At 45.8% G+C, this 22,967-nt stretch overlaps 1 protein-coding gene across 4 annotated transcripts in view; it reads left to right on the top strand.

Annotated features, from left to right (window-relative positions):
* Nucleotides 1-2,143: 2,143 nt before the first annotated feature.
* The window catches only part of MAP3K1 (mitogen-activated protein kinase kinase kinase 1), a 96,068-nt gene continuing 75,244 nt past the window's right edge, over nt 2,144-22,967 (top strand). The window contains exon 1 of one of the 4 annotated variants that reach the window (XM_056547465.1): nt 2,144-2,723. In XM_056547465.1, the coding sequence (XP_056403440.1) occupies nt 2,320-2,723 (404 nt within the window). In that variant the 5' untranslated portion in view covers nt 2,144-2,319. Of the gene's footprint in view, nt 2,724-7,163; nt 7,379-7,457; nt 7,591-22,967 lie in introns of those variants that run through there. The other 3 variants (XM_056547454.1, XM_056547472.1, XM_056547481.1) reach the window with 3 other exon arrangements.

Genomic DNA, 22,967 nt, shown 5'->3' with positions numbered 1-22,967 from the left:
CTGTGCAATGTCATACTTGGTTTTCCCTTGTGCTGGATGATTCTTCAAAGCCCACCGGCCCAGCCAGGCCCAACTTTGGGGCAAGTGTACGTAAGTCTAATTATAGGGACTGCAAAGACGCAGAGGTTTTGGCAATTAAAATCATTAGGACTAGAGATGAGTGTTCGGTTTGCGGCGAACTTGTTCGGAACTGGCAATACTTTGAAAGAGTTAAGTTGTGCTGCTGTGCAACGCTGCTTCAATGAGTGGTCTGGCAAAAAAAACAACTTATACCCTATCTAATGTTTCAGAGCCCACAGGGCTCCACATGGCAACCATCAGTCTGGGCCCACGGGTCCTGTACCAATATGCTAGGAGAGGCAGATCAGGATGCTGCTGTATGCTCTTAACAAAGTACCTACTCAAAACATGGCCTCCTGATGTTCTGGTTATGCACCTTGGGGGTAACGACTTGGGGCTCCCCACGTCTAGGGACATAAAGTTGGACATGCTTCGCCTGTGGTCATCCTTCCCGGGCCTGCTTCTGATCTGGTCCGACATGGTGGCTCGGAGGAAGCGGAGACGGCCGGGTAAGTGGCAGGGCTAAACAGGGCACAGGCCAAGGTCAACAAAGTTGTGAGGAAGTTCGTGGCGCGAACAGTTTAGAGAACAGTTAACTATTTCATCCCCCTCCTGTTCACCAAGGCAGCCTCCCACGTGATGGCAACCCTTGCACGCAGAGACGTAGCTTGCAGCTTCGGGTCCTGATGCAAAATCTGCAACATGGTCCCATATGCCAATTATTGTACTGCTCTCTTATAGGGCAGATGTGCTTTGGGCCCCCTTAGGCACCAGGGCCCCCCCGTGCGACTGCTATCTCTAAAGCTACTCCCCCTGCTTGCACGCAACGTCCTCAAACTAACAGGCCTCAAGGCTTTGTGTGCTGGGCCAAGGGCCTGATGTGGCAGGAAGGCCTGTGGGCACCCTGGACGCAAATTTAACTCCCTATAGTCATGCCATAGCGTGAACCCTACACAGTGAAGTATTATGGTAAAATTGACATCTTTTTTTGAGTTTTGGAATAATCCGTGGTAATATTGCACAATTTTTACCGTAATTTGTGTGTTAAAAAAACATGGCGGAACCACAAAGCGGCAAAGCCAAACATGCCTCCTGTTCATAGAGACCCACACCCAATGGTACGTTCGTCGGGCCCAGTTTTTTTTAATAAATATTGTCCGAAAAATACTTATACTTGGTAAAAAGTGGTGCGGTAGGTTTTGAATATGTCCCCCTGTGTGTTTTTGTATATGTGTTTTTTCTTAAATTTTTATTTTTTATTACAAGTCGAGTCATTCATGTGACTCGAGGATCTTCTATTGAAGATCAACAAAAAAAGCATCAATTTTCCTATGATTAGACTTCACACAGAAGTTTCCATTGATCCTGGTAATGCGCATGCTGGGAGTTGTAGTTGTCCAACAGCTGGAGAGCCACAGGTTGGAGATCCCTGCTCCCTAATGCAGTGTCTCCCAGCCAAGGGGCCTCTAACTGTTGTAAAACTACAACTCCCAGAATGCCCGGACAGCCGTAGGCTGTCCGGGCATACTGGGAGTTGTAGTTTTGCAACAGCTGGAGGCACCCCTGCTTGGGCAACAACAACACTGCACAAGGCAAGCAATAAAGTGATACAAATATTCTTCCGTATCTGATAATTTGCGCAATTTCTCATTTTCCTTTTTTTTGTATTCAAAATAACTTTATTGTCAATTAATCATCATTAACACACACGTAGTGTACAGTACTTTCATTTCTAATGTGTTTTTTTTTATTAAAAATAACTTTATTAGAAATCAATCACTATGAACACAATAAACACACACATACAGGTTTTACTGCAATAAGCTGTAGTGACAGGCAGGGCACCGCTACTCTCACATGTAGCAGAGCCGAGCGGCAGGTAACTAACTGACTGACGGTTTGAAATACGTGCCCGACCCTCACGTCCGCCTCGTGGGCGGCAGAGCAAACACTGCGCACGCCCACTCACCGCTACGCATACTACGTAAACTCTCCACCTGTACACTACGGCGTTTGCGTAAGAAACTCCACCCCCCCCCCCTCCCACCACCACGGGGCAATACGTGCGTGAATTGCGTAACACCCCCCTGATATACAGGTGAACGGGTTATCCGCTCCTGACACACTGGGGTTTTTTACTCGGGTGATAAAGTGACGGCCCGGTATTCACGTACCGGCTAGGTATATACCTTAGCCGTGATACAATTACGCCATTTGCGTACCTGGCCGATCTCAGGTTACGTAGATTCCGTAAAGCACATGCCCCCGCCCCCTTCCTCTTTTGGATTCTCGGCCACGCCCCCTCCGCCTGGGCTGGTCCGTACACACGAATGTAAACCTGGCCCCAGGAAGATGGCGGCTGCGGCGGGGAGTCGGAGCTCGTCGTCCGGTTTCAGCGCAGCCCCGGGCGGCGTTGCAGCTCCCGGCAGTCCGGAGACGGGGCGGCAGCAGCTGCAACAAGTCGGTGAAGTGGAAACCGGGGCCGGGGAGTCCGGCAGGGCGTCGGCAACGGCGGACTGGAGGCGGAAACAGCTGCGCAAAGTGCGGAGTGTGGACCTGGATAAGAGAGTAGGAGAGACGGAGCCCGGAGCAGGGGGCAGCGGGGAGACGGAGCCCGGCACCGGGAGCAACGAGGCCGAGGAGCTCGGGAGTATCAGCGCCGGGTACGTGGGGGGCCGGGGGGGAGTGCGCCTGCCGAGGAACTACAACATCCAGCATGCCTGTCCATAGCGTGGAACTACAACATCCAGCATACAGTGCGCTGCCGAGGGACTACAATACCCAGCATGTCTGTCCATAGAGTGCGCCTGCTGAGGAACCGCAACACCCAGCATAGAGTGCGCCTGCTGAGGAACCGCAACACCCAGCATAGAGTGCGCCTGCTGAGGAACCGCAACACCCAGCATAGAGTGCGCCTGCTGAGGAACCACAACACCCAGCATAGAGTGCGCCTGCTGAGGAACCGCAACACCCAGCATAGAGTGCGCCTGCTGAGGAACCGCAACACCCAGCATAGAGTGCGCCTGCTGAGGAACCACAACACCCAGCATAGAGTGCACCTGCTGAGGAACCACAACACCCAGCATAGAGTGCGCCTGCTGAGGAACCACAACACCCAGCATAGAGTGCGCCTGCTGAGGAACCACAACACCCAGCATAGAGTGCGCCTGCTGAGGAACCGCAACACCCAGCATAGAGTGCGCCTGCTGAGGAACCGCAACACCCAGCATAGAGTGCGCCTGCTGAGGAACCACAACACCCAGCATAGAGTGCGCCTGCTGAGGAACCGCAACACCCAGCATAGAGTGCGCCTGCTGAGGAACCGCAACACCCAGCATAGAGTGCGCCTGCTGAGGAACCACAACACCCAGCATAGAGTGCGCCTGCTGAGGAACCGCAACACCCAGCATAGAGTGCGCCTGCTGAGGAACCGCAACACCCAGCATAGAGTGCGCCTGCTGAGGAACCGCAACACCCAGCATAGAGTGCGCCTGCTGAGGAACCGCAACACCCAGCATAGAGTGCGCCTGCTGAGGAACCACAACACCCAGCATAGAGTGCGCCTGCTGAGGAACCACAACACCCAGCATAGAGTGCGCCTGCTGAGGAACCACAACACCCAGCATAGAGTGCGCCTGCTGAGGAACCACAACACCCAGCATAGAGTGCGCCTGCTGAGGAACCACAACACCCAGCATGTTTGTCCATAGGAATGCGCGGAGCCTCAAGGCCGTTAGAACCGTTTTTAATTTTAAAAAAATGCTTTTGCAACTTTGTATCTGATCCTCAGTCCTCTGCTGCCTGTCAGTGAATGGAGAGATTGCATCCTGCTGACACAGCGGAGGGTTGGTTACTGTTTTATTTGTTGTTTAGAATATGTTCTGTATACAAGAGAGGTCACTAGGTGCTGTAAATGTGTATATAGTGTATAGACTTATCTGTATACATTAAATGTCACTTGGTGCTGTATATACACTGTGATCTGTATATACAGGAGATGTCACTAGGTGCTGTATATATACTGTGATCTGTATATACAGGAGATGTCACTAGGTGCTGTATATACACTGTGATCTGTATATACAGGAGATGTCACTAGGGGCTGTATATATACTGTGATCTGTATATACAGGAGATGTCACTAGGTGCTGTATATATACTGTGATCTGTATATACAGGAGATGTCACTAGGTGCTGTATATACACTGATCTGTATATAGGAGAGGTCACTAGGGCTGTGTATATACTGTGATCTGTATATAGGAGAGGTCACTAGGTGCTGTATATACACTGTGATCTGTATATAGGAGAGGTCACTAGGGCTGTATATATACTGTGATCTGTATATACAGGAGATGTCACTAGGGGCTGTATATATACACTGTGATCTGTATATACAGGAGAGGTCACTAGGGGCTGTATATATACACTGTGATCTGTATATACAGGAGAGGTCACTAGGTGCTGTATATATACTGTGATCTGTATATAGGAGAGGTCACTAGGTGCTGTATATACACTGTGATCTGTATATAGGAGAGGTCACTAGGGCTGTATATATACTGTGATCTGTATATACGGGAGATATCACTAGGGGCTGTATATATATACTGTGATCTGTATATACAGGAGAGGTCACTAGGGGCTGTATATATACACTGTGATCTGTATATACAGGAGAGGTCATTAGGGGCTGTATATATACACTGTGATCTGTATATACAGGAGAGGTCACTAGGTGCTGTATATATACACTGTGATCTGTATATACAGGAGAGGTCACTAGGTGCTGTATATATACTGTGATCTGTATATAGGAGAGGTCACTAGGTGCTGTATATATACTGTGATCTGTATATAGGAGAGGTCACTAGGGGCTGTATATACACTGTGATCTGTATATACAGGAGAGGTCACTAGGTGCTGTATATACACTGTGATCTGTATATACAGGAGAGGTCACTAGGTGCTGTATATACACTGTGATCTGTATATAGTAGAGGTCACTAGGGCTGTATATATACTGTGATCTGTATATACAGGAGAGGTCACTAGGGCTGTATATACACTGTGATCTGTATATAGTAGAGGTCACTAGGTGCTGTATATACACTGATCTGTATATACAGGAGAGGTCACTAGGTGCTGTATATACAGGAGAGGTCACTAGGTGCTGTATATATACTGTGATCTGTATATACAGGAGAGGTCACTAGGTGTTGTGTATATATACTGTGATCTGTATATACAGGAGAGGTCACTAGGTGCTGTATATATACTGTGATCTGTATATATAGGAGAGGTCACTAGGTGCTGTATATATACTGTGATCTGTATATATAGGAGAGGTCACTAGGTGCTGTATATATACTGTGATCTGTATATACAGGAGAGGTCACTAGGGGCTGTATATATATACTGTGATCTGTATATACAGGAGAGGTCACTAGGTGCTGTGTATATATACTGTGATCTGTATATATAGGAGAGGTCACTAGGGGCTGTGTATATACTGTGATCTGTATATACAGGAGAGGTCACTAGGGGCTATATATACACTGTGATCTGTATATAGGAGAGGTCACTAGGTGCTGTGTATATACTGTGATCTGTATATACAGGAGAGGTCACTAGGTGCTGTATATACACTGTGATCTGTATATATAGGAGAGGTCACTAGGTGCTGTATATATACTGTGATCTGTATATACAGGAGAGGTCACTAGGTGCTGTGTATATATACAGGAGAGGTCACTAGGGGCTGTGCATATATACTGTGATCTGTATATACAGGAGATGTCACTAGGGGCTGTATACAGTATATAGGAGATATGTTCTTTAATAATATAATTTGGCATGGTGTATATACTATCAGCATACAGTAGGAGGAATATATAATTTGTTCATGGTGAGGGATCCCTACTACTCCCTTGCAGTATCATGTACAGATGTAGCAGAGCTGAGTTTCTCGCTGATCTCCAGGCTGCTTGTTGTAATGTTAGAACATAAGTTTTCAGGTAATTCCGCTACATCGAAAGACTTTGCCACTTTTTGTAGTAGTTTCACCTCCTCACTATGGCCAAGATCTCTGCTTGCTGTCAAGGAAGGGGAACGTTCCAGTTTACACCCAGAGGCTGGTGATACTGCAGCAGTTCTGTGTCTGCAACAATGTATCGGTCCAAAGATTCTACACTGGATACAATTGTTTCAACGTGGGCAAGGATGGGAGCAAAAGGATCTCTGCCCTGCAACAGCAAGAGTGATTGTTTGCGTTGTGTTTCCCAGCCAGTGTGCCTCCAGCTGTGGCAAAACTACAACTCCCATCATGCCCGGACAGCCTTTGGCTGTCCGGGCATGCTGGGAGTTGTAGTTTTGCACGAGGTGGGAAACACTGCTCTGGGTGGTCTGCAGGTGCTGTAAAGAGAGGGACAACTGCACTATACCAGGCTGCTGCGGGGCCGTCAATCACTGGTCAGCTACATGGCCGGTCACATGTGGTGTCCTGTGCATTTAGTTCCACTAGTTAAAGGGGTACTCTGGTGGGAAACTTTTTTTTTTTTTTTTTTCAAACTGGTGCCAGATTTGTAAATTACTTCTATTAAAAATTCCAAATCCTTCCAGTACTTATTAGGGGCTGTATACTACAGAGGAAGTTCTTTTTTTTCTTTTGGGATTTCTTTATTTTTTATTTTTCTCTTCACAACCACAGTGCTCTCTCCTGACACCTCTGTCCATTTTAGGAACTGTCCAGAGCAGGATAGGTTTGCTATGGGGATTTGCTCCTACTCTGTACAGTCCCTAACATGGACAGAGGTGTCAGACAGAAAAGAAATTCAAAAAAAAAAGAACTTCCTCTGTAGTATACTGCCGCTAATAAGTACTGGAAGGATTAAGAATTTTTTTTAAAGAAGTAATTTAAAAATCTGTTTAACTTTCTGGCGTCAGTTGATTTATAAAAATAAAATATAAATCTTCCCACCGGAGTAGCCCTTTAAGTGGCACAGCTGCTGAAACACTGAAACAGAACTGCAGATGTGTCTACGCTCCGTAGACACCTCTGCAGTTCTGTTTCAGTGTTTCAGCGGGGCTGGGAATTGTGTCTGTAGGGATCCTGCCCTCCTAGATGGTGCGTTCATTAATTATGCAAATGCCAGCGGGTCCCAAGGCCGGGGACGACAGATGCTGCTGGCAGGCCGGGCACAGATGTACGTTGGCATTTCGCTGGGCTGCTCGATTCATGCCGACTGTTTAAGGCTTTTGAATTAATTCCTTTGTTTCGCCTCCCACGGGAGTAGATCTGTGTCTGCATGAGTCTCAGGTTTGTTGCGTACAGCCGGGCGTGAAGGAGTTAATAGAGAGAAGTTTTTTTTTTATTTTTTTTTATTTTTTATGTGCAACTGTGCTGAGCAAACATAAGGGTCATAGACGGTCTCTTCCTGTCAGCTGCCCGGACTGTCTTTACAATGCGCCTCTGTCTGGGGTGCCCTCCTGCAGACGGTACCTGAGGCTGGCGGTGCAGGGGGTCTAAAGGTAAGATGTTACCTAATGGGGGTCATTCATGCTTAGAATACCACCATCTGGTGCCAAACAATGCTGCCATAAAGTGCATCTAGTAGTGCCTGCATGTAAGACACCACTTAGGATGTTAAAATACCGCCGTATGGTGATAAATAGTGTCGCGCGTAAGTCTCTGCTTGTGGAGGTCACAGAAGAGACTAGAGTGCCACCATACGGTGCCAAATATTGCTGCTATAGAGTACCGGGTAGTGTTTGCATGTAAGATGCCGCTTACCAAGGCCAATGATAATAAACTACTGCCATATGGTGCAAAATAACACTGCTATGTAGAGTATGTATTGTGGAGGTCATATATGCTAGAATGCCACCATACAGTGACAATGCTGCTATATAGTGCCATGTGGTGTCTGTTTAGTGATACTAATACTGCCACATGGTGCTAAATAACACTGCTATGTAGAGTATCTGCATGTAAAATGAGGCTTGTGGAGGTCATATGCTAGAATGCCACCATACAGTGATAATGCTGCTATATAGTGCCATGTGGTGTCTGTTTAGGGATACTAAAATACTGCCGCATGGTGCTAAATAACACTGCTATGTAGAGTATCTGCATGTAAGATGATGCTTGTGGAGGTCATATATGCTAGAATGCCACCATACAGTGACAATGCTGCAATATAGTGCCATGTGGTGTCTGTTTAGTGATACTAAAATACTGCCGCATGGTGCTAAATAACACTGCTATGCAGTGAAACCGCGTGACTGATGCTATAATGCCACCATACCGTGGCAAATAATGCTGCTATATAGTTTACATAGTGCCATGTAGTGTCTGCATGTAAGACAAGCCTTATGGAAGGCCAGTAATACTAAAATACTGCTGTATGGTGCTCAATAACACTGTGATGTAGTGTATCTGAATGTAGGATGATGCTTTTGGAGGTCACTGATGCTAGAATGCCACCATCCGGAGCCAAATAATGCTGTTATATAGCTGTAGTGTCTGCATGCAAGATGCCCTTAGGAAGGCCGCTGATGCTAAAATACTGCCGTATGCTGCTATATAGTGTATTTCCACGTAAGATAACGCTTGTGGAGGTTGCAGGAGAGGCTAGAATGCCACCATACGATGCCAACTAATGCCGCTATACAGTGCATGAATTGTCACGTATTGTCTACATGGAAGATACTTGTGGGAGTCAGTAATGCCAGAATACTAACATGTTTAAAGGGGTACTCCGCTGCTCAGTGTTTGGAATGCTGGAGCCAGCGCCGGGAGCTCGTGACGTCATAGCCCCGCCCCCTCAATGCAAGTCTATGGGAGGGGGCGTGACAGCGTCACGCCCCCTCCCATAGACTTGCATTGAGGGGGCATGACGTCAAGAGCTCCCGGCTTCAACGTTCGGAACAGTATTCCGCGGTGTGAACTTAACATTAGCGTGAATGCGTCTCCGCGAGACCCGTTCACGCTGCGGCATTTCAGCGGTGGAAAATTTCCGCCGCTGAAATTGTTCCGCGCAAAGAGCGAACGCGTTCATTCTTTGCGCGGGTTCCGCGAGCACTGCATAGCCGTCAGTGCCCCGCGGCCCTAGCGCCATAGTATCCCCGGCGGCGGCCGCCAGCCGGTACTCAGCTCACGGGATTCAGCGAGTGGAGATTCTGCAGTGTGAACGCACCCTTATGCTGCCATACAATGCACATGTAAGATCAGTGATACTAAAATAATGCAACACTGCAGTGCTAAATAAAGGCACCATTCACACTATCGTTGTCATTTGGTGGTGTGACAGCCGTCATGGCTGCCAGGAGAAAAAAAAATACTACTTGCGCCTTCTTTTGCTCCCGCTGAAAAACAGCGGTGCCCGACGGACCCCATTGACTATGATAGGGCCTACTGGACCCGCTGTGCCCCGTCCAAAAAAAAAGGACTGTAACCACCTTTTCCAGCCCACGGGAGCACCTGAAAGCTGAACTAATTTATGCAGGGAAAAGTAATCAACTGCTGAGCCGAGAAGTTCGTGACGAATCGCATTTACTGTAAGTTCGCTCATCTCTAAATATCATGTAATAGTAATAGGGGTGGAGGTGAGAGTAATATATCAGGTTTAGAAATAAGTCTCTAAGATACAATCAGCCAGGTAAACTACTCTGAACAGTTCCTAAAATGGACAGAGGTGTCAGCAGAGAGCACTGTGTAAGACAGAAAGGAAATTCAAAAAGAAAAGAATTCCTGTGGAGCATATGGCAGCTGATAAGTACTGGAAGGACTAAGATTTTTTTAATCTGTTTAACTTTGTCACCAGTTGATTAAAATAAGAAGAAAAAAAAAAGTTTTCCAGTACCCCTTTAAAAATGGTTTAAAAAAAAAAAAAATAATTCCATTCATGTCAATGGGATTTTTTTTTACAATCAGTTTACATCCGTTTGCACCCGTCTGCGCTCATTTCCGTTTTTTTTTTTTTACAGCAGAAAAAACGGCACGTGCAGTATTTTTTTTTCTCCCGTCAAAAAAACGGGAAAAAAAAGATACAGTAAATTTAACATGGAAGTCTATGGAAAACTGAGCCTTTAATGTCATCCGTTTGCGTGCGTTCAAACCGTTTCCGTTTTTACTTCTGAGCATGCTCAGAAAAAAAAAAATACACCCGTATGTATATACAGTGACACCCCCCCCCCCGACATATGATCAAATCAACATACGATGCTTTTTTTTATGTCGTGGCAATCGCATTAAGTGCTATCCGGCAGCGCAAAATGCTTAAGCTGCTGCTGGATAGCAGCTTAATGTTCCCCGTGTGGTGCGGTGAGTATTACTTACCCCTCCATGATGCTCCGGGGTGCCCTCCGGGTCCAGTGCTGGTCTTCCGGTGTCTTCTCGGCCCTCACCGATGAAGTCAATACGCTGCTGTGCACGTCGTTCAATAGGAATGGTGTACGCAGCGGCGTAATGACGTCGCTACACAGGCCCAGTAAGGCCTTGCGGAAGACAGAGGAGGGCAGGAGAAGACAGAGGAGGGCAGGAGAAGACAGAGGAGGGCAGGAGACCAGTGAGTACAGCTTCCTATACTTTGCCCGAATCCCTCAACATACGATGGATTCGACAAACGATGGGTCGTTTGGAACGAATTACCATCGTATGTTGAGGGACCACTGTATATATAAATATATATATATATACATTTTTATATTTTTTATTAACTGAACAATAACGGATCTAAATGGATAACATCCGTTTGCATCCGCTATTGTCCGTTTTTTATTTTTTACGGGAGAAGAACGGGACGGGTCTAGACGGCCGTGTGAACGCAGCCTTAGAAGGGCCACGGATGCTAAAATACTGCCGTGTGTTGCTATTTAATGCTGCTATGTAGCTTATCTGAATGTAAGATGATATGTTTGGCGGTCACATATACCATCATACTGTGCCAAATAATGCTGCTATATAGTGTACATAGGGGGAGAGTTATCAAAACTAGTGTGGAGGAAGAGTGGTGCCGTTGCCCATAGCAACCAATCAGATCGCTTCTTTCATTTTCAAAGAGAGCCTGTGAAAAGTGAAAGAAGCGATCTGATTGGTTGCTATGGGCAACTCAACTTTTCCTCTGGACAAGTTTTGATAAATCTCCCCCATAGTGCACATATGTATCAAAACCTGTCCAGAGGAAAAGTTGAGTTGCCCATAGCAACCAATCAGATCGCTTCTTTTATTTTTCACAGGCCTCTTTGAAAATGAAAGTAGGGATCTGATTGGTTGCTATGGGCAACTCGGCAACTTTTCCTCTGGACAGGTTTTGATAAATCTCCCCCATAGTGCACATATGTATGTCTGCACGCCATACACGGCTTATAGAAGGCCAGTGATACTAACATACTGCCGTATGGTGCTAAATGATTCCGCTTTGTAGTGTATGTGCGTGTAAGATGATGCTAGAATGTTGCCATGTAGTGCACATAGTGCCATGTAGTGCCTCACGTGAGATGTTTGTGGAAGTCAGAAATGCCGGAATACGAACATATGTTGGTTTTATTCTGCCATACAATGCACACGTAAGATCAGTGATACTAAAATACTGCAGCATGGTGCTAAATAACACTGCAGTGTAGTGTATCTGGGTGAAAGATGAAGCTTGTTAGGGGTTAGTGTTGCCAGAATACTAAATAATGCTGCCATACAATGCACATGGTGCTATGCAGTGTGACTGCTTGTGCGCGTTCGTGACCCCGCAATATCGGCAAGTGATGATAAATAATGCTGTCATACGGTGCACACATTACCGTGTAGTAATTGTGCAGCTTGTTTACATGTGTTGTGGCCCAGGGCAGAGATCTCAGGACTCTGTGTATATAAAAGAGTCTATAGCAGTGTATATAGATCAGTGTTTCCCAACCAGGGTGCCTCCAGCTGTTGCAAAAACTACAACTCCCAGCATGCCTGCACAGCCTTCGGCTGTGCAGGCATGCTGGGGGTTGTAGTTTTGCAACAGCTGGAGGAATCCTGGTTGGGAAACGCTGATCTAGATGGTGGACGGGCGTGTGTGTAATAAACAGGATATCTCTGCGCCTGGACTGGGACATGTGGGAATTTACAGGATTTTTGTTTTCTGCCCCTATAACTCCTTGTGTAGAAGGGTCGCCTGTACTCATCTGCAGCGTTCAGCACTATGAGCCTCATCATACCACCAAAGGAGCTGTCGGGCATGCTGGTATTTGTAGTAGTTTAACAGCTGCAGAGCCACCAGCCGTGGTGTATGTGTGGAAACTGTAGGGGGTAAACATTTCACCAATCCTCAGGGTCTGCGCTACACATTAGTGTATATGTGTATGTATGTATGTGTATATATATATGTATGTATATACACACACACCCCTATGCAGGTCCGTCACCACTGGCCGTGTGGTTCACTAGTGAACATTTAGAATTGTATTCGGTGAATGGAGGAAAGGTCACCTGCTCCACCATTTAATAGCGCAAATAGTGTATCTGTAGGTTTTAGGTCAGTGACAGAAGGCAAGGGTAAGCGTACATTGTTATGGGAGGTTGGTGTTGCTTAACTGTTGTAAATATAGTGGGAAAATTGTGATGGTATTCTCTTTATCAGGGGTGTAGTAGTAGTAGTAGTAGCAGCAGCAGTAGTAGTAGTAGCAGCAGCAGCAGTAGTAGTTTGTGGGGATAGGAGCAGCAGTAGTTGTAGCAGCAGTAGTTGTAGCAGCAGTAGTTGTAGCAGCAGTAGTTGTAGCAGCAGTAGTTGTAGCAGCAGTAGTTGTAGCAGCAGTAGTTGTAGCAGCAGTAGTTGTAGCAGCAGTAGTGGGAGGAGTAGTAGCAGCAGCAGCAGTAGTTGTAGGGGGAGGAGTAGTAGCAGCAGCAGCAGTAGTTGTAGTGGGAGGAGTAGTAGCAGCAGCATTAGTTGTTGTAGTGGGAGGAGTAGTAGCAGCAGCATTAGTTGTTGTAGTGGGAGGAGTAGTAGCAGCAGCATTAGTTGTTGTAGTGGGAGGAGTAGCAGCTGCAGCAATAGTTGTAGTGGGAGGAGTAGCAGCTGCAGCAATAGTTGTAGTGGGAGGAGTAGCAGCTGCAGCAGTAGTTGTAGTGGGAGGAGGAGTAGTAGTAGCAGCAGTAGTTGTTGTAGTGGGAGGAGGAGGAGGAGGAGTAGTAGTAGCAGCAGTAGTTGTAGTGGGCGGAGTAGTAGCAGCAGTAGTTGTAGTGGGAGGAGGAGTAGCAGCAGCAGTAGTTGTAGTGGGAGGAGGAGTAGCTGCAGCAGTAGTTGTAGTGGGAGGAGGAGTAGCTGCAGCAGTAGTTGTAGTGGGAGGAGGAGTAGTAGTAGTAGCAGCAGTAGTTGTAGTGGGCGGAGGAGTAGTAGTTGTAGTAGCAGTGGGAGGAGTAGTAGCTGCAGCAGTAGTTGTAGTGGGAGGAGTAGTAGTAGCAGCAGTAGTTGTTGTAGTGGGAGGAGTAGTTGCAGCAGTAGTTGTAGTGGGAGGAGTAGTTGCAGCAGTAGTTGTTGTTGTGGGGGAGTAGTAGCAGCAGTAGTAGTAGTTGTTGTTGTTGTTGTGGGGGGAGTAGTAGCAGCAGTAGTTGTAGTTGTGGGAGGAGTAGTAGCAGCAGTAGTTGTTGTTGTTGTTGTTGTGGAAGGAGTAGTAGCAGCAGCAGTAGTAGTTGTTGTTGTGGGAGGAGTAGTAGAGGCAGTAGTTGTTGTTGTGGGAGTAGTAGTAGCAGCAGTAGTTGTTGTAGTGGGAGGAGTAGTAGCAGCAGTAGTTGTTGTAGTGGGAGGAGTAGTAGCAGCAGTAGTTGTTGTAGTGGGAGGAGTAGTAGCAGCAGTAGTTGTTGTAGTGGGCGGAGTAGTAGCAGCAGTAGTTGTGGGAGGAGGAGGAGGAGGAGGAGTAGTAGCAGCAGTAGTTGTTGTTGTGGGAGGAGTAGTAGCAGCAGTAGTTGTTGTGGGAGGAGTAGTAGCAGCAGTAGTTGTTGTTGTGGGAGGAGTAGTAGCAGCAGTAGTTGTTGTTGTGGGAGGAGTAGTAGCAGCAGTAGTAGTTGTTGTGGGAGTAGTAGCAGCAGTAGTAGTTGTTGTAGTGGGAGGAGTAGCAGCAGCAGCAGTAGTAGTCGTAGTTGTGGGAGTAGTAGTAGCAGCAGTAGTTGTTGTTGTGGGAGGAGTAGTAGCAGCAGTAGTTGTTGTTGTGGGAGGAGTAGCAGCAGTAGTAGTTGTTGTAGTGGGAGGAGTAGCAGCAGCAGCAGTAGTTGTTGTAGTTGTGGGAGGAGTAGCAGCAGCAGTAGTTGTTGTAGTTGTGGGAGGAGTAGCAGCAGCAGTAGTAGTTGTTGTTGTAGTGGGAGGAGTAGTAGCAGCAGTAGTTGTTGTAGTGGGAGGAGTAGTAGCAGCAGTAGTTGTTGTAGTGGGAGGAGTAGTAGCAGCAGTAGTTGTTGTTGTGGGAGGAGTAGTAGCAGCAGTAGTTGTTGTGGGAGGAGTAGTAGCAGCAGTAGTTGTTGTTGTGGGAGTAGTAGCAGCAGTAGTAGTTGTTGTAGTGGGAGGAGTAGCAGCAGCAGCAGTAGTTGTTGTAGTTGTGGGAGGAGTAGCAGCAGCAGTAGTTGTTGTAGTTGTGGGAGGAGTAGCAGCAGCAGTAGTAGTTGTTGTTGTAGTGGGAGGAGTAGTAGCAGCAGTAGTTGTTGTAGTGGGAGGAGTAGTAGCAGCAGTAGTTGTTGTAGTGGGAGGAGTAGTAGCAGCAGTAGTTGTTGTAGTGGGAGGAGTAGTAGCAGCAGTAGTTGTGGGAGGAGGAGGAGGAGGAGGAGGAGTAGTAGCAGCAGTAGTTGTTGTAGTTGTGGGAGGAGTAGTAGCAGCAGTAGTTGTGGGAGGAGGAGGAGTAGTAGCAGCAGTAGTTGTTGTAGTTGTGGGAGGAGTAGTAGCAGCAGTAGTTGTTGTAGTGGGAGGAGTAGTAGCAGCATTAGTTGTTGTTGTGGGAGGAGTTGTAGCAGCAGTAGTAGTTGTTGTAGTGGGAGGAGTAGTAGCAGCAGTAGTTGTGGGAGGAGGAGGAGGAGTAGTAGCAGCAGTAGTTGTTGTGGGAGGAGTAGTAGCAGCAGTAGTTGTTGTTGTTGTGGGAGTAGTAGCAGCAGTAGTTGTAGTTGTGGGAGGAGGAGTAGTAGCAGCAGCAGTAGTTGTTGTTGTGGGAGGAGTAGTAGCAGCATTAGTTGTTGTTGTTGTTGTTGTTGTGGGAGGAGTAGTAGCAGCAGTAGTTGTTGTTGTTGTTGTGGGAGTAGTAGCAGCAGTAGTTGTAGTTGTGGGAGGAGTAGTAGCAGCAGCAGTAGTTGTTGTTGTGGGAGGAGTAGTAGCAGCAGTAGTTGTTGTTGTTGTGGGAGGAGTAGCAGCAGTAGTTGTAGTTGTGGGAGGAGTAGTAGCAGCAGTAGTTGTAGTTGTGGGAGGAGTAGTAGCAGCAGCAGTAGTTGTTGTAGTGGGAGGAGTAGTAGCAGCAGTAGTTGTTGTAGTGGGAGGAGTAGTAGCAGCAGTAGTTGTTGTAGTGGGAGGAGTAGTAGCAGCAGTAGTTGTTGTAGTGGGAGGAGTAGTAGCAGCATTAGTTGTGGGAGGAGGAGGAGTAGTAGCAGCAGTAGTTGTTGTAGTTGTGGGAGGAGTAGTAGCAGCAGTAGTTGTGGGAGGAGGAGGAGTAGTAGCAGCAGTAGTTGTTGTAGTTGTGGGAGGAGTAGTAGCAGCAGTAGTTGTTGTAGTGGGAGGAGTAGTAGCAGCATTAGTTGTTGTTGTGGGAGGAGTTGTAGCAGCAGTAGTAGTTTTTGTAGTGGGAGGAGTAGTAGCAGCAGTAGTTGTGGGAGGAGGAGGAGTAGTAGCAGCAGTAGTTGTTGTTGTGGGAGGAGTAGTAGCAGCAGTAGTTGTTGTTGTTGTGGGAGTAGTAGCAGCAGTAGTTGTAGTTGTGGGAGGAGTAGTAGCAGCAGCAGTAGTTGTTGTTGTGGGAGGAGTAGTAGCAGCAGTAGTTGTTGTTGTTGTTGTGGGAGTAGTAGCAGCAGTAGTTGTAGTTGTGGGAGGAGTAGTAGCAGCAGTAGTTGTTGTGGGAGGAGTAGTAGCAGCAGTAGTTGTTGTTGTGGGAGGAGTAGTAGCAGCAGTAGTTGTTGTTGTGGGAGGAGTAGTAGCAGCAGTAGTAGTTGTTGTGGGAGTAGTAGCAGCAGTAGTAGTTGTTGTAGTGGGAGGAGTAGCAGCAGCAGCAGTAGTAGTTGTAGTTGTGGGAGGAGGAGTAGTAGCAGCAGTAGTTGTTGTTGTGGGAGGAGTAGTAGCAGCAGTAGTTGTTGTTGTGGGAGGAGTAGTAGCAGCAGTAGTTGTTGTGGGAGGAGTAGTAGCAGCAGTAGTTGTTGTTGTGGGAGGAGTAGTAGCAGCAGTAGTAGTTGTTGTGGGAGTAGTAGCAGCAGTAGTAGTTGTTGTAGTGGGAGGAGTAGCAGCAGCAGCAGTAGTTGTTGTAGTTGTGGGAGGAGTAGTAGCAGCAGTAGTTGTTGTTGTGGGAGTAGTAGCAGCAGTAGTTGTAGTTGTGGGAGGAGGAGTAGTAGCAGCAGTAGTTGTTGTTGTGGGAGGAGTAGTAGCAGCAGTAGTTGTTGTTGTTGTGGGAGGAGTAGTTGCAGCAGTAGTTGTTGTTGTGGGAGGAGTAGTAGCAGCAGTAGTTGTTGTTGTGGGAGGAGTAGTAGCAGCAGTAGTTGTTGTTGTGGGAGGAGTAGTAGCAGCAGTAGTTGTAGTTGTGGGAGGAGTAGTAGCAGCAGTAGTTGTAGTTGTGGGAGGAGTAGTAGCAGCAGTAGTAGTTGTAGTTGTTGTTGTGGGAGGAGGAGTAGTAGTAGTAGTGGTTTGACAGTTATTGTAATAGTGGTTCTTTAGATTTTGGGAGTGGAAGTATATATTATTATTATTATTATTATTATTATATTGTAGTAGTGATTTTTAAAAAAAAAATTTTTGTGGGAGGATTGGAGTGGTGGTAGTCATTTGAAGGAGCGGTAGTAATAGCTTGTTTGGGGGAGTGGTGATAGTTGTTTGGGGGGTAGTAATGGTTTGTTGAAGTGCAACATGAAACATAGTAGTATGTCTTGGGAGGGGTGGTGGTGGTTTGTGGTTGGATAGTAGTTGCTTGTTTGAGGGAGTAATGGCTTGTCGGGTGTAGTAATGGTTTCTTGGGGTGAAATGTAGTAGTGTTATATGGGGGGGGGGAGTGGTGGTGGTGGTATTTTGGGGGATAGTAGTAATAATTTTTTTTGGGGGTAGTGGTGATTGTGGTAGGTTGTTCTGGGGGACGTAGTGATGGCTTGTTTAGTGGGTAGTAGTGGCTTGTTGAGGGGAGGGGGAGGTAGTTTTGTGCAGTGGCTGGGGTAATAGCTTGTGTGGAGGGTATTGATGGTCAGTTGGAGGGGGGTAGTAGTTTCGAGCAGCAGTGATAGCAGTGGCTTGGTTGTTGGGTAGTAGTGGTGTAGTGTTTTTTTGGGGGGAGTGGTGGTAGTAACTTTTACTATGCAGAAACTGTTATTGCACTTTAGGGACATTAGTCTGTGATCCTTCCTGTGGGGGGGGGGGGGTGCAGATGTTAAACCCCATAAAGCCTGAGTTTGATCCCTTGTGATGCCCAACCCCTGGCTCTCCAGCTGTTGAAGAACTAAAAGTCAAAAATGCCCCGACAGCATGAGACGTTCAGGGCATGCTGGGAGTTGTAGTTGTAGCTGTACTGCAGGTTTGGGAACACTGATCTATATAGTTAATCAGGTTTGCTGGGACAGGCGGTGACAGCTCTACAGATCTGCTCCTCCCTAGTGCTGACTGTGCCTTTAAGCGTTCCCGGTATAGCAGAGCCTTATATGGGGGTGTCACAGGGCAGGGGGTCTAGTGACAGGGAAACTAAACCTGATACAAATGCAGGAAGTCGCCCCGCAGCTTCGCCCCTTTCTGCAGTTTTTGTCAGAACGTAGCCAAGGAAACTGCAGCTGGAGAGTCGGTGTTCTCCCTAATCCCCCGAATAACCCCGGACAGAAATAACATGTGAGCCATTAATAGGATGAGCGGATGAGCCGGAAAGTGAAGCAAATAATGGCAGCATTGTATGGTGGGAGAAACTCATCGGGGCTGACGCTCAACCCCCCCCCCCCCCCAGGGGTCCTCGCTATTTATAGTGGGCTATGTTTAGGGTCACTTTTATACTGTATATCTATGGATATGGATATATATATATATATATATATATATATATATATATAATATATATATATATATATATATATATATCTCTATCTATCTATCTTATAACCTCCTGTAGGGTTTATTTGTTGCTTCAAGTCGGAGTTGCGCCCTTTCTTAAGGTTCCAGTGTCCTTGAGACACTTTCCAGGATCTGCTGTAACGTGGCGGAAAACCTGCTGTCTGACCTGTTTATTTTCTTTACATATATACCGGAATTGCCATACAGCAGTGTTCCCTAAGCTAGGTGCCTCCAGCTGTTGCAAAACTTCAACTCCCAGCATGCCCGGACAGCCAACGGCTGTCCGGGCATGCTGGGAGTTGTAGTTTTGCAACAGCTGGAGGTGCTCTTGTTGGGGGGGGCAACATTTGCCATATCCTAACAGAGCTGGTTCATCTAAAAAAAACAGCGCCACACCTGTCCTCAGGTTGTGTGGGGGCATTACAACTTGGCTCTATTCAATTGAATGGAATTGAGCTGCAATGCCACACACAGCCTAAGGAGGGAGGTGGTGCTGTTTTTCTAATCCTGGATAACCCCTTCGATTATATAATTTATTATAATAAAAAAATAATAATAGTGTGTGTATGTATATAGATAGGGGAATATGCAAATCAGCTCATTACATCACCTTCTCAGGCAATGTTCCCTGGTATCAGTTTAGCTCCAGTTACGGAATATAAAAAGCTAATCGGGATTAATGCCAAGCCAGAACTCTCTCTCCAGAAGGAAAGAGTACCCATCTGCAGACAGCTGTCTCGGGGTTCTTGCCCCTCGTCAGTACAGAGCAGGGTGATCTGGCTTGGCTGAGATGAGGGGCCTTAGACCAACTAAACATGATGAGTATTTAACTCGGGGAGAGTTCACCACTCCTGGTGTGACGGAGATTTCAAGGGCCACTAAGCACTCCGCAGGCATTCTGGGTAGGGGAATATGCAAATCAGCTCATTACATCACCTTCTCAGGTGATGTTCCCTGGTATCAGCTTAGCACCAGTTACGGAATATAAAAAGCTAATCGGGATTAATGCCAAGCCAGAACTCTCTCTCCAGAAGGAAAGAGTACCCATCTGCAGACATCCCGTGTGTCTCGGTCAGGCCGCCCGGTAACTCTCCTCCATGTCTACCCAGTTCTACTAGAGTTTCCTGCACCCGCGCAGAAGCCACGTGGCCGCCGGGAGTTGTAGTCCCCTCCCAGCTCCTCACAGTTGGTTCAGTGCGGCTCTGACAACACTTCCCAGAGACGCTGTGCGGGCGGACGTTTCTCTACGCCATCACGCATTGGAGTTTGTTGCTATGGAAACGGTATTGCGGTATGTGAAAAATTCATATCGTAAAGAGAGAAAAAAAAAACACCGGTATTCGGTATGAACCGGTTTACCGCCCAGCACTAATGTTATGGGTCCGGAAGGTGTTAATGGAAAGGGCTGATGATAACCTAGGCGCCAGGACGAAATTCTCGGTCACGTGACAGGACCTGGTGCCTGGGATTTGTCGAGCCCTGTTCTATTATATTACTAGGATCTTGTATAGTAGAATGGATCATCGATGACCTGGAAGATTTGCGACCCCCAAGATGTCAAGAGGCGAGGAGCAGATAATTTTTGGGTTCTTTCTTTATAGTGCCTTTTTGTTTTTTTGCTATATATAGGGTGACCCTATAGTGTGATCTGGCCTGTACTTATATATAGCAGTAGGAGAAGTAGTAAATGTGTCAATTTCCCGCCGTGTTTCCAGCACCGCTGCTACTTGTTGACCAACATTCCACGCTTGAAGTCTTCATGATGTCCATTCACTTTTTAAATATTTTTGCTTAAAATATTTTTTTTCATTTAAAGGGGTTATTCAGGAAAAAACTTTATTTATATCTATCAATCAATCAACTGGCTCCAGAAAGTTAAACAGATTTGTAAGTTACTTCTAAAAATCTTAATCCTTTCAGTACTTATGAGCTGCTGAAGTTGAGTTCTTTTCTAAGTTCTCTCTGATGACACCTGTCTCGGGAACTGTCCAGAGTAGAAGCAAATCCCCATAGCAAACCTCTTCTACTCTGTGCAGTTCCCGAGACAGGCAAGAGATGTCAGCAGAGAGCACTGTTGACAGACAGAAAACAACTCCATCAACTTCAGCAGCTGATAAGTACTGAAAGGATTAAGATTTTTAATAGAAGTAATTTACAAATCTGTTCAACTTTCTGGAGCCAGTTGATATATTAAGATAATTTTTTTCTGGAATACCCCTTTAAATATAAAATAATTAATCATTTAATATTTTAGCTTTTCTATTTTTCATTTTTTTTTATTTTATTAAAAAATAGTTTTTATATTTAATTTGTCCTTTTTGTTTTCTTCTCTGTTCACACCAAAGAAAACCTCAGCATTCTGCTTGTACGCTGCCCCTCCAGACATCTGTCTGACTTGAGCTCCCACAATGCACTGCTCTGATGGCAGGAATTAGCTTAGAATAAATGTAATTCAGGCAGAGTATCTACAGATGTGCTCCACGTTTTTATATAGAATGAACTGTAAAGATCTTTTGTGTTTTTGAGGTACTTTGATATTGTTCTTGGGTAGAATCTGATGGTTCTCGCTGGTGGTCAGTGTGATGTTAAAGGGGTACTCCGGTAGAAACCTTTTTTTTTTTTTTTTTTTTTTTTTTTTCAACTGGTGCCAGAAAGTTAAACAGATTTGTAAATTACTTCTATTTAAAAAAAAAATAATCTTAATCCTTCCAGTACTTATTAGCTGGTAAGTACTACAGAGGAAATTCTTTTCTTTTTGGAACACAGAGCTCTCTGCTGACATCACGAGCACAGTGCTCTCTGCTGACATCTCTGTCCATTTCAGGAACTGTCCAGAGCAGCTGATGTTTGCTATGGGGATTTTCTCCTACTCTGGGCAGTTCTTAAAATGGACAGAGGTGTCAGCAGAGAGCACTGTGGTCATGATGTCAGCAGAGAGCTCTGTGTTCCGAAAAGAAAATAATTTCCTTCCTCTGCAGTATTCAGCAGCTAATAAGTACTGGAAGGATTAAGATATATATATTTTTTTTAATAGAAGTAATTTACAAATCTCCAAGTCACCAGTTGATTTAAAAAAATTAATAAAAAAAAAAAAAATAATTTCCACCGGACTACTTTAACCCCCGGTGCTTCGTGTCAGAGGGCAGCAGCAGTGAAGGAGTTAAGAGGTTTTTGGAATATGGTCCGATCTGCCCCCTCCCACCGTGATATAAATAATGTTTCTCATTGTCGGGAGCCAGCGCAGCAGAACGGAGTTACAGTCACAATCCATACATGAATAGAGCAGGAATTTGGCCGGGCCCTCGCCAGGGGCCGTCACCCGCAACTTCTCTGGAGCTTGGAGGGTTTAAAACCCATCAAATATGTCACCCCAGATCAGTGTTTCCCAACCGGCGTGCCTACAGCTGTTGCAAAACTCCCAGCATGCCCTGCAGCAAAAACGCTTGAAATGTTTCCCTAGATCAGTGTTACTCTACTGTGCCTCCAGCAGTTGCAAAACTACAACACCCAGCATACCTGGACTGCCAAACCCCCTTGCATATGTTGCCCTAGATTAGTGCAAAACTACAACTCCCAGCATGCACTGCAGACAAACGCATCTAACATGTCGCCCTAGATCTGTGTTTTCCTACCGTCTCCAGCTGTTGTTACACAACAACTCCCAGAATGCCCAACAGCAAAACACATTAAAGGGGTATTCCAGGCAAAAACTTTTTTTTTATATATCAACTGGATCCGGAAAGTTAAACAGATTTTTAAATTACTTCTATTAAAAAATCTTAATCCTTCCAATAGTTATTAGCTTCTGAAGTTGAGTTGCTGTTTTCTGTCTAACTGCTCAATGATGACTCACATCCCGGGAGCTGTGCAGCTCCTATGGGGATATTCTCCCATCATGCACAGCTCCCGGGACGTGACATCATCATTGAGCAGTTAGACAGAAAACTTCAGAAGCTAATAACTATTGGAAGGATTAAGATTTTTTAATAGGAGTAATTTACAAATCTGTTTAACTTTCCGGAGCCAGTTGAGATATAGATATATATAGATATATATTATATATAATATATGTGTGTATATATGTATATATATATATGTGTGTATGTATATATATATATGTATGTATGTGTATATATAATTATAATATATATATATATATATATATATATATATAATCAATTTATAAATTTATAATTTTTTTTTGCCTGGAATACCCCTTTAAATATGACGTTCTATATCAGTGTTTCCCAACCGATGTACCGCCAGCTGTTGCAAAATTACAACACCCAGAATTGCCGCTGTTTGCCATACAGCAGTGTTCCCCCCAAGCAAGGTGCCTCCAGCTGTTGCAAAACTACAATTCCCAGCATGCCCGGACAGCCAACGGCTGTCCGGGCATGCTGGGAGTTGTAGTTTTGCAACAGCTGGAGGCGCTCTTGTTGGGGAAACATTTGCCATATCCTAACAGAACTGGATTATCTCAAAAAACAGCGCCACACCTGTCCTCAGTTTATGTGGGGTCATTACAACTTGGCTCCATTCAATTGAATGGAACTGAACTGCAATGCCACACACAGCCTAATAAGGGAGGTGGTGCTGTTTTTCTAATCCTGGATAACCCCCTTTGAAAGAATTAGACAGCATTTGGCGATATTATTTTAAGTAATTATTTTATTATAA

The sequence above is a fragment of the Hyla sarda genome, chromosome 1 (genome assembly GCF_029499605.1).
Source record: "Hyla sarda isolate aHylSar1 chromosome 1, aHylSar1.hap1, whole genome shotgun sequence".
Taxonomy (NCBI): Eukaryota; Metazoa; Chordata; class Amphibia; order Anura; family Hylidae; genus Hyla; species Hyla sarda.
This window is presented reverse-complemented; position numbering and strand designations above follow the sequence as displayed.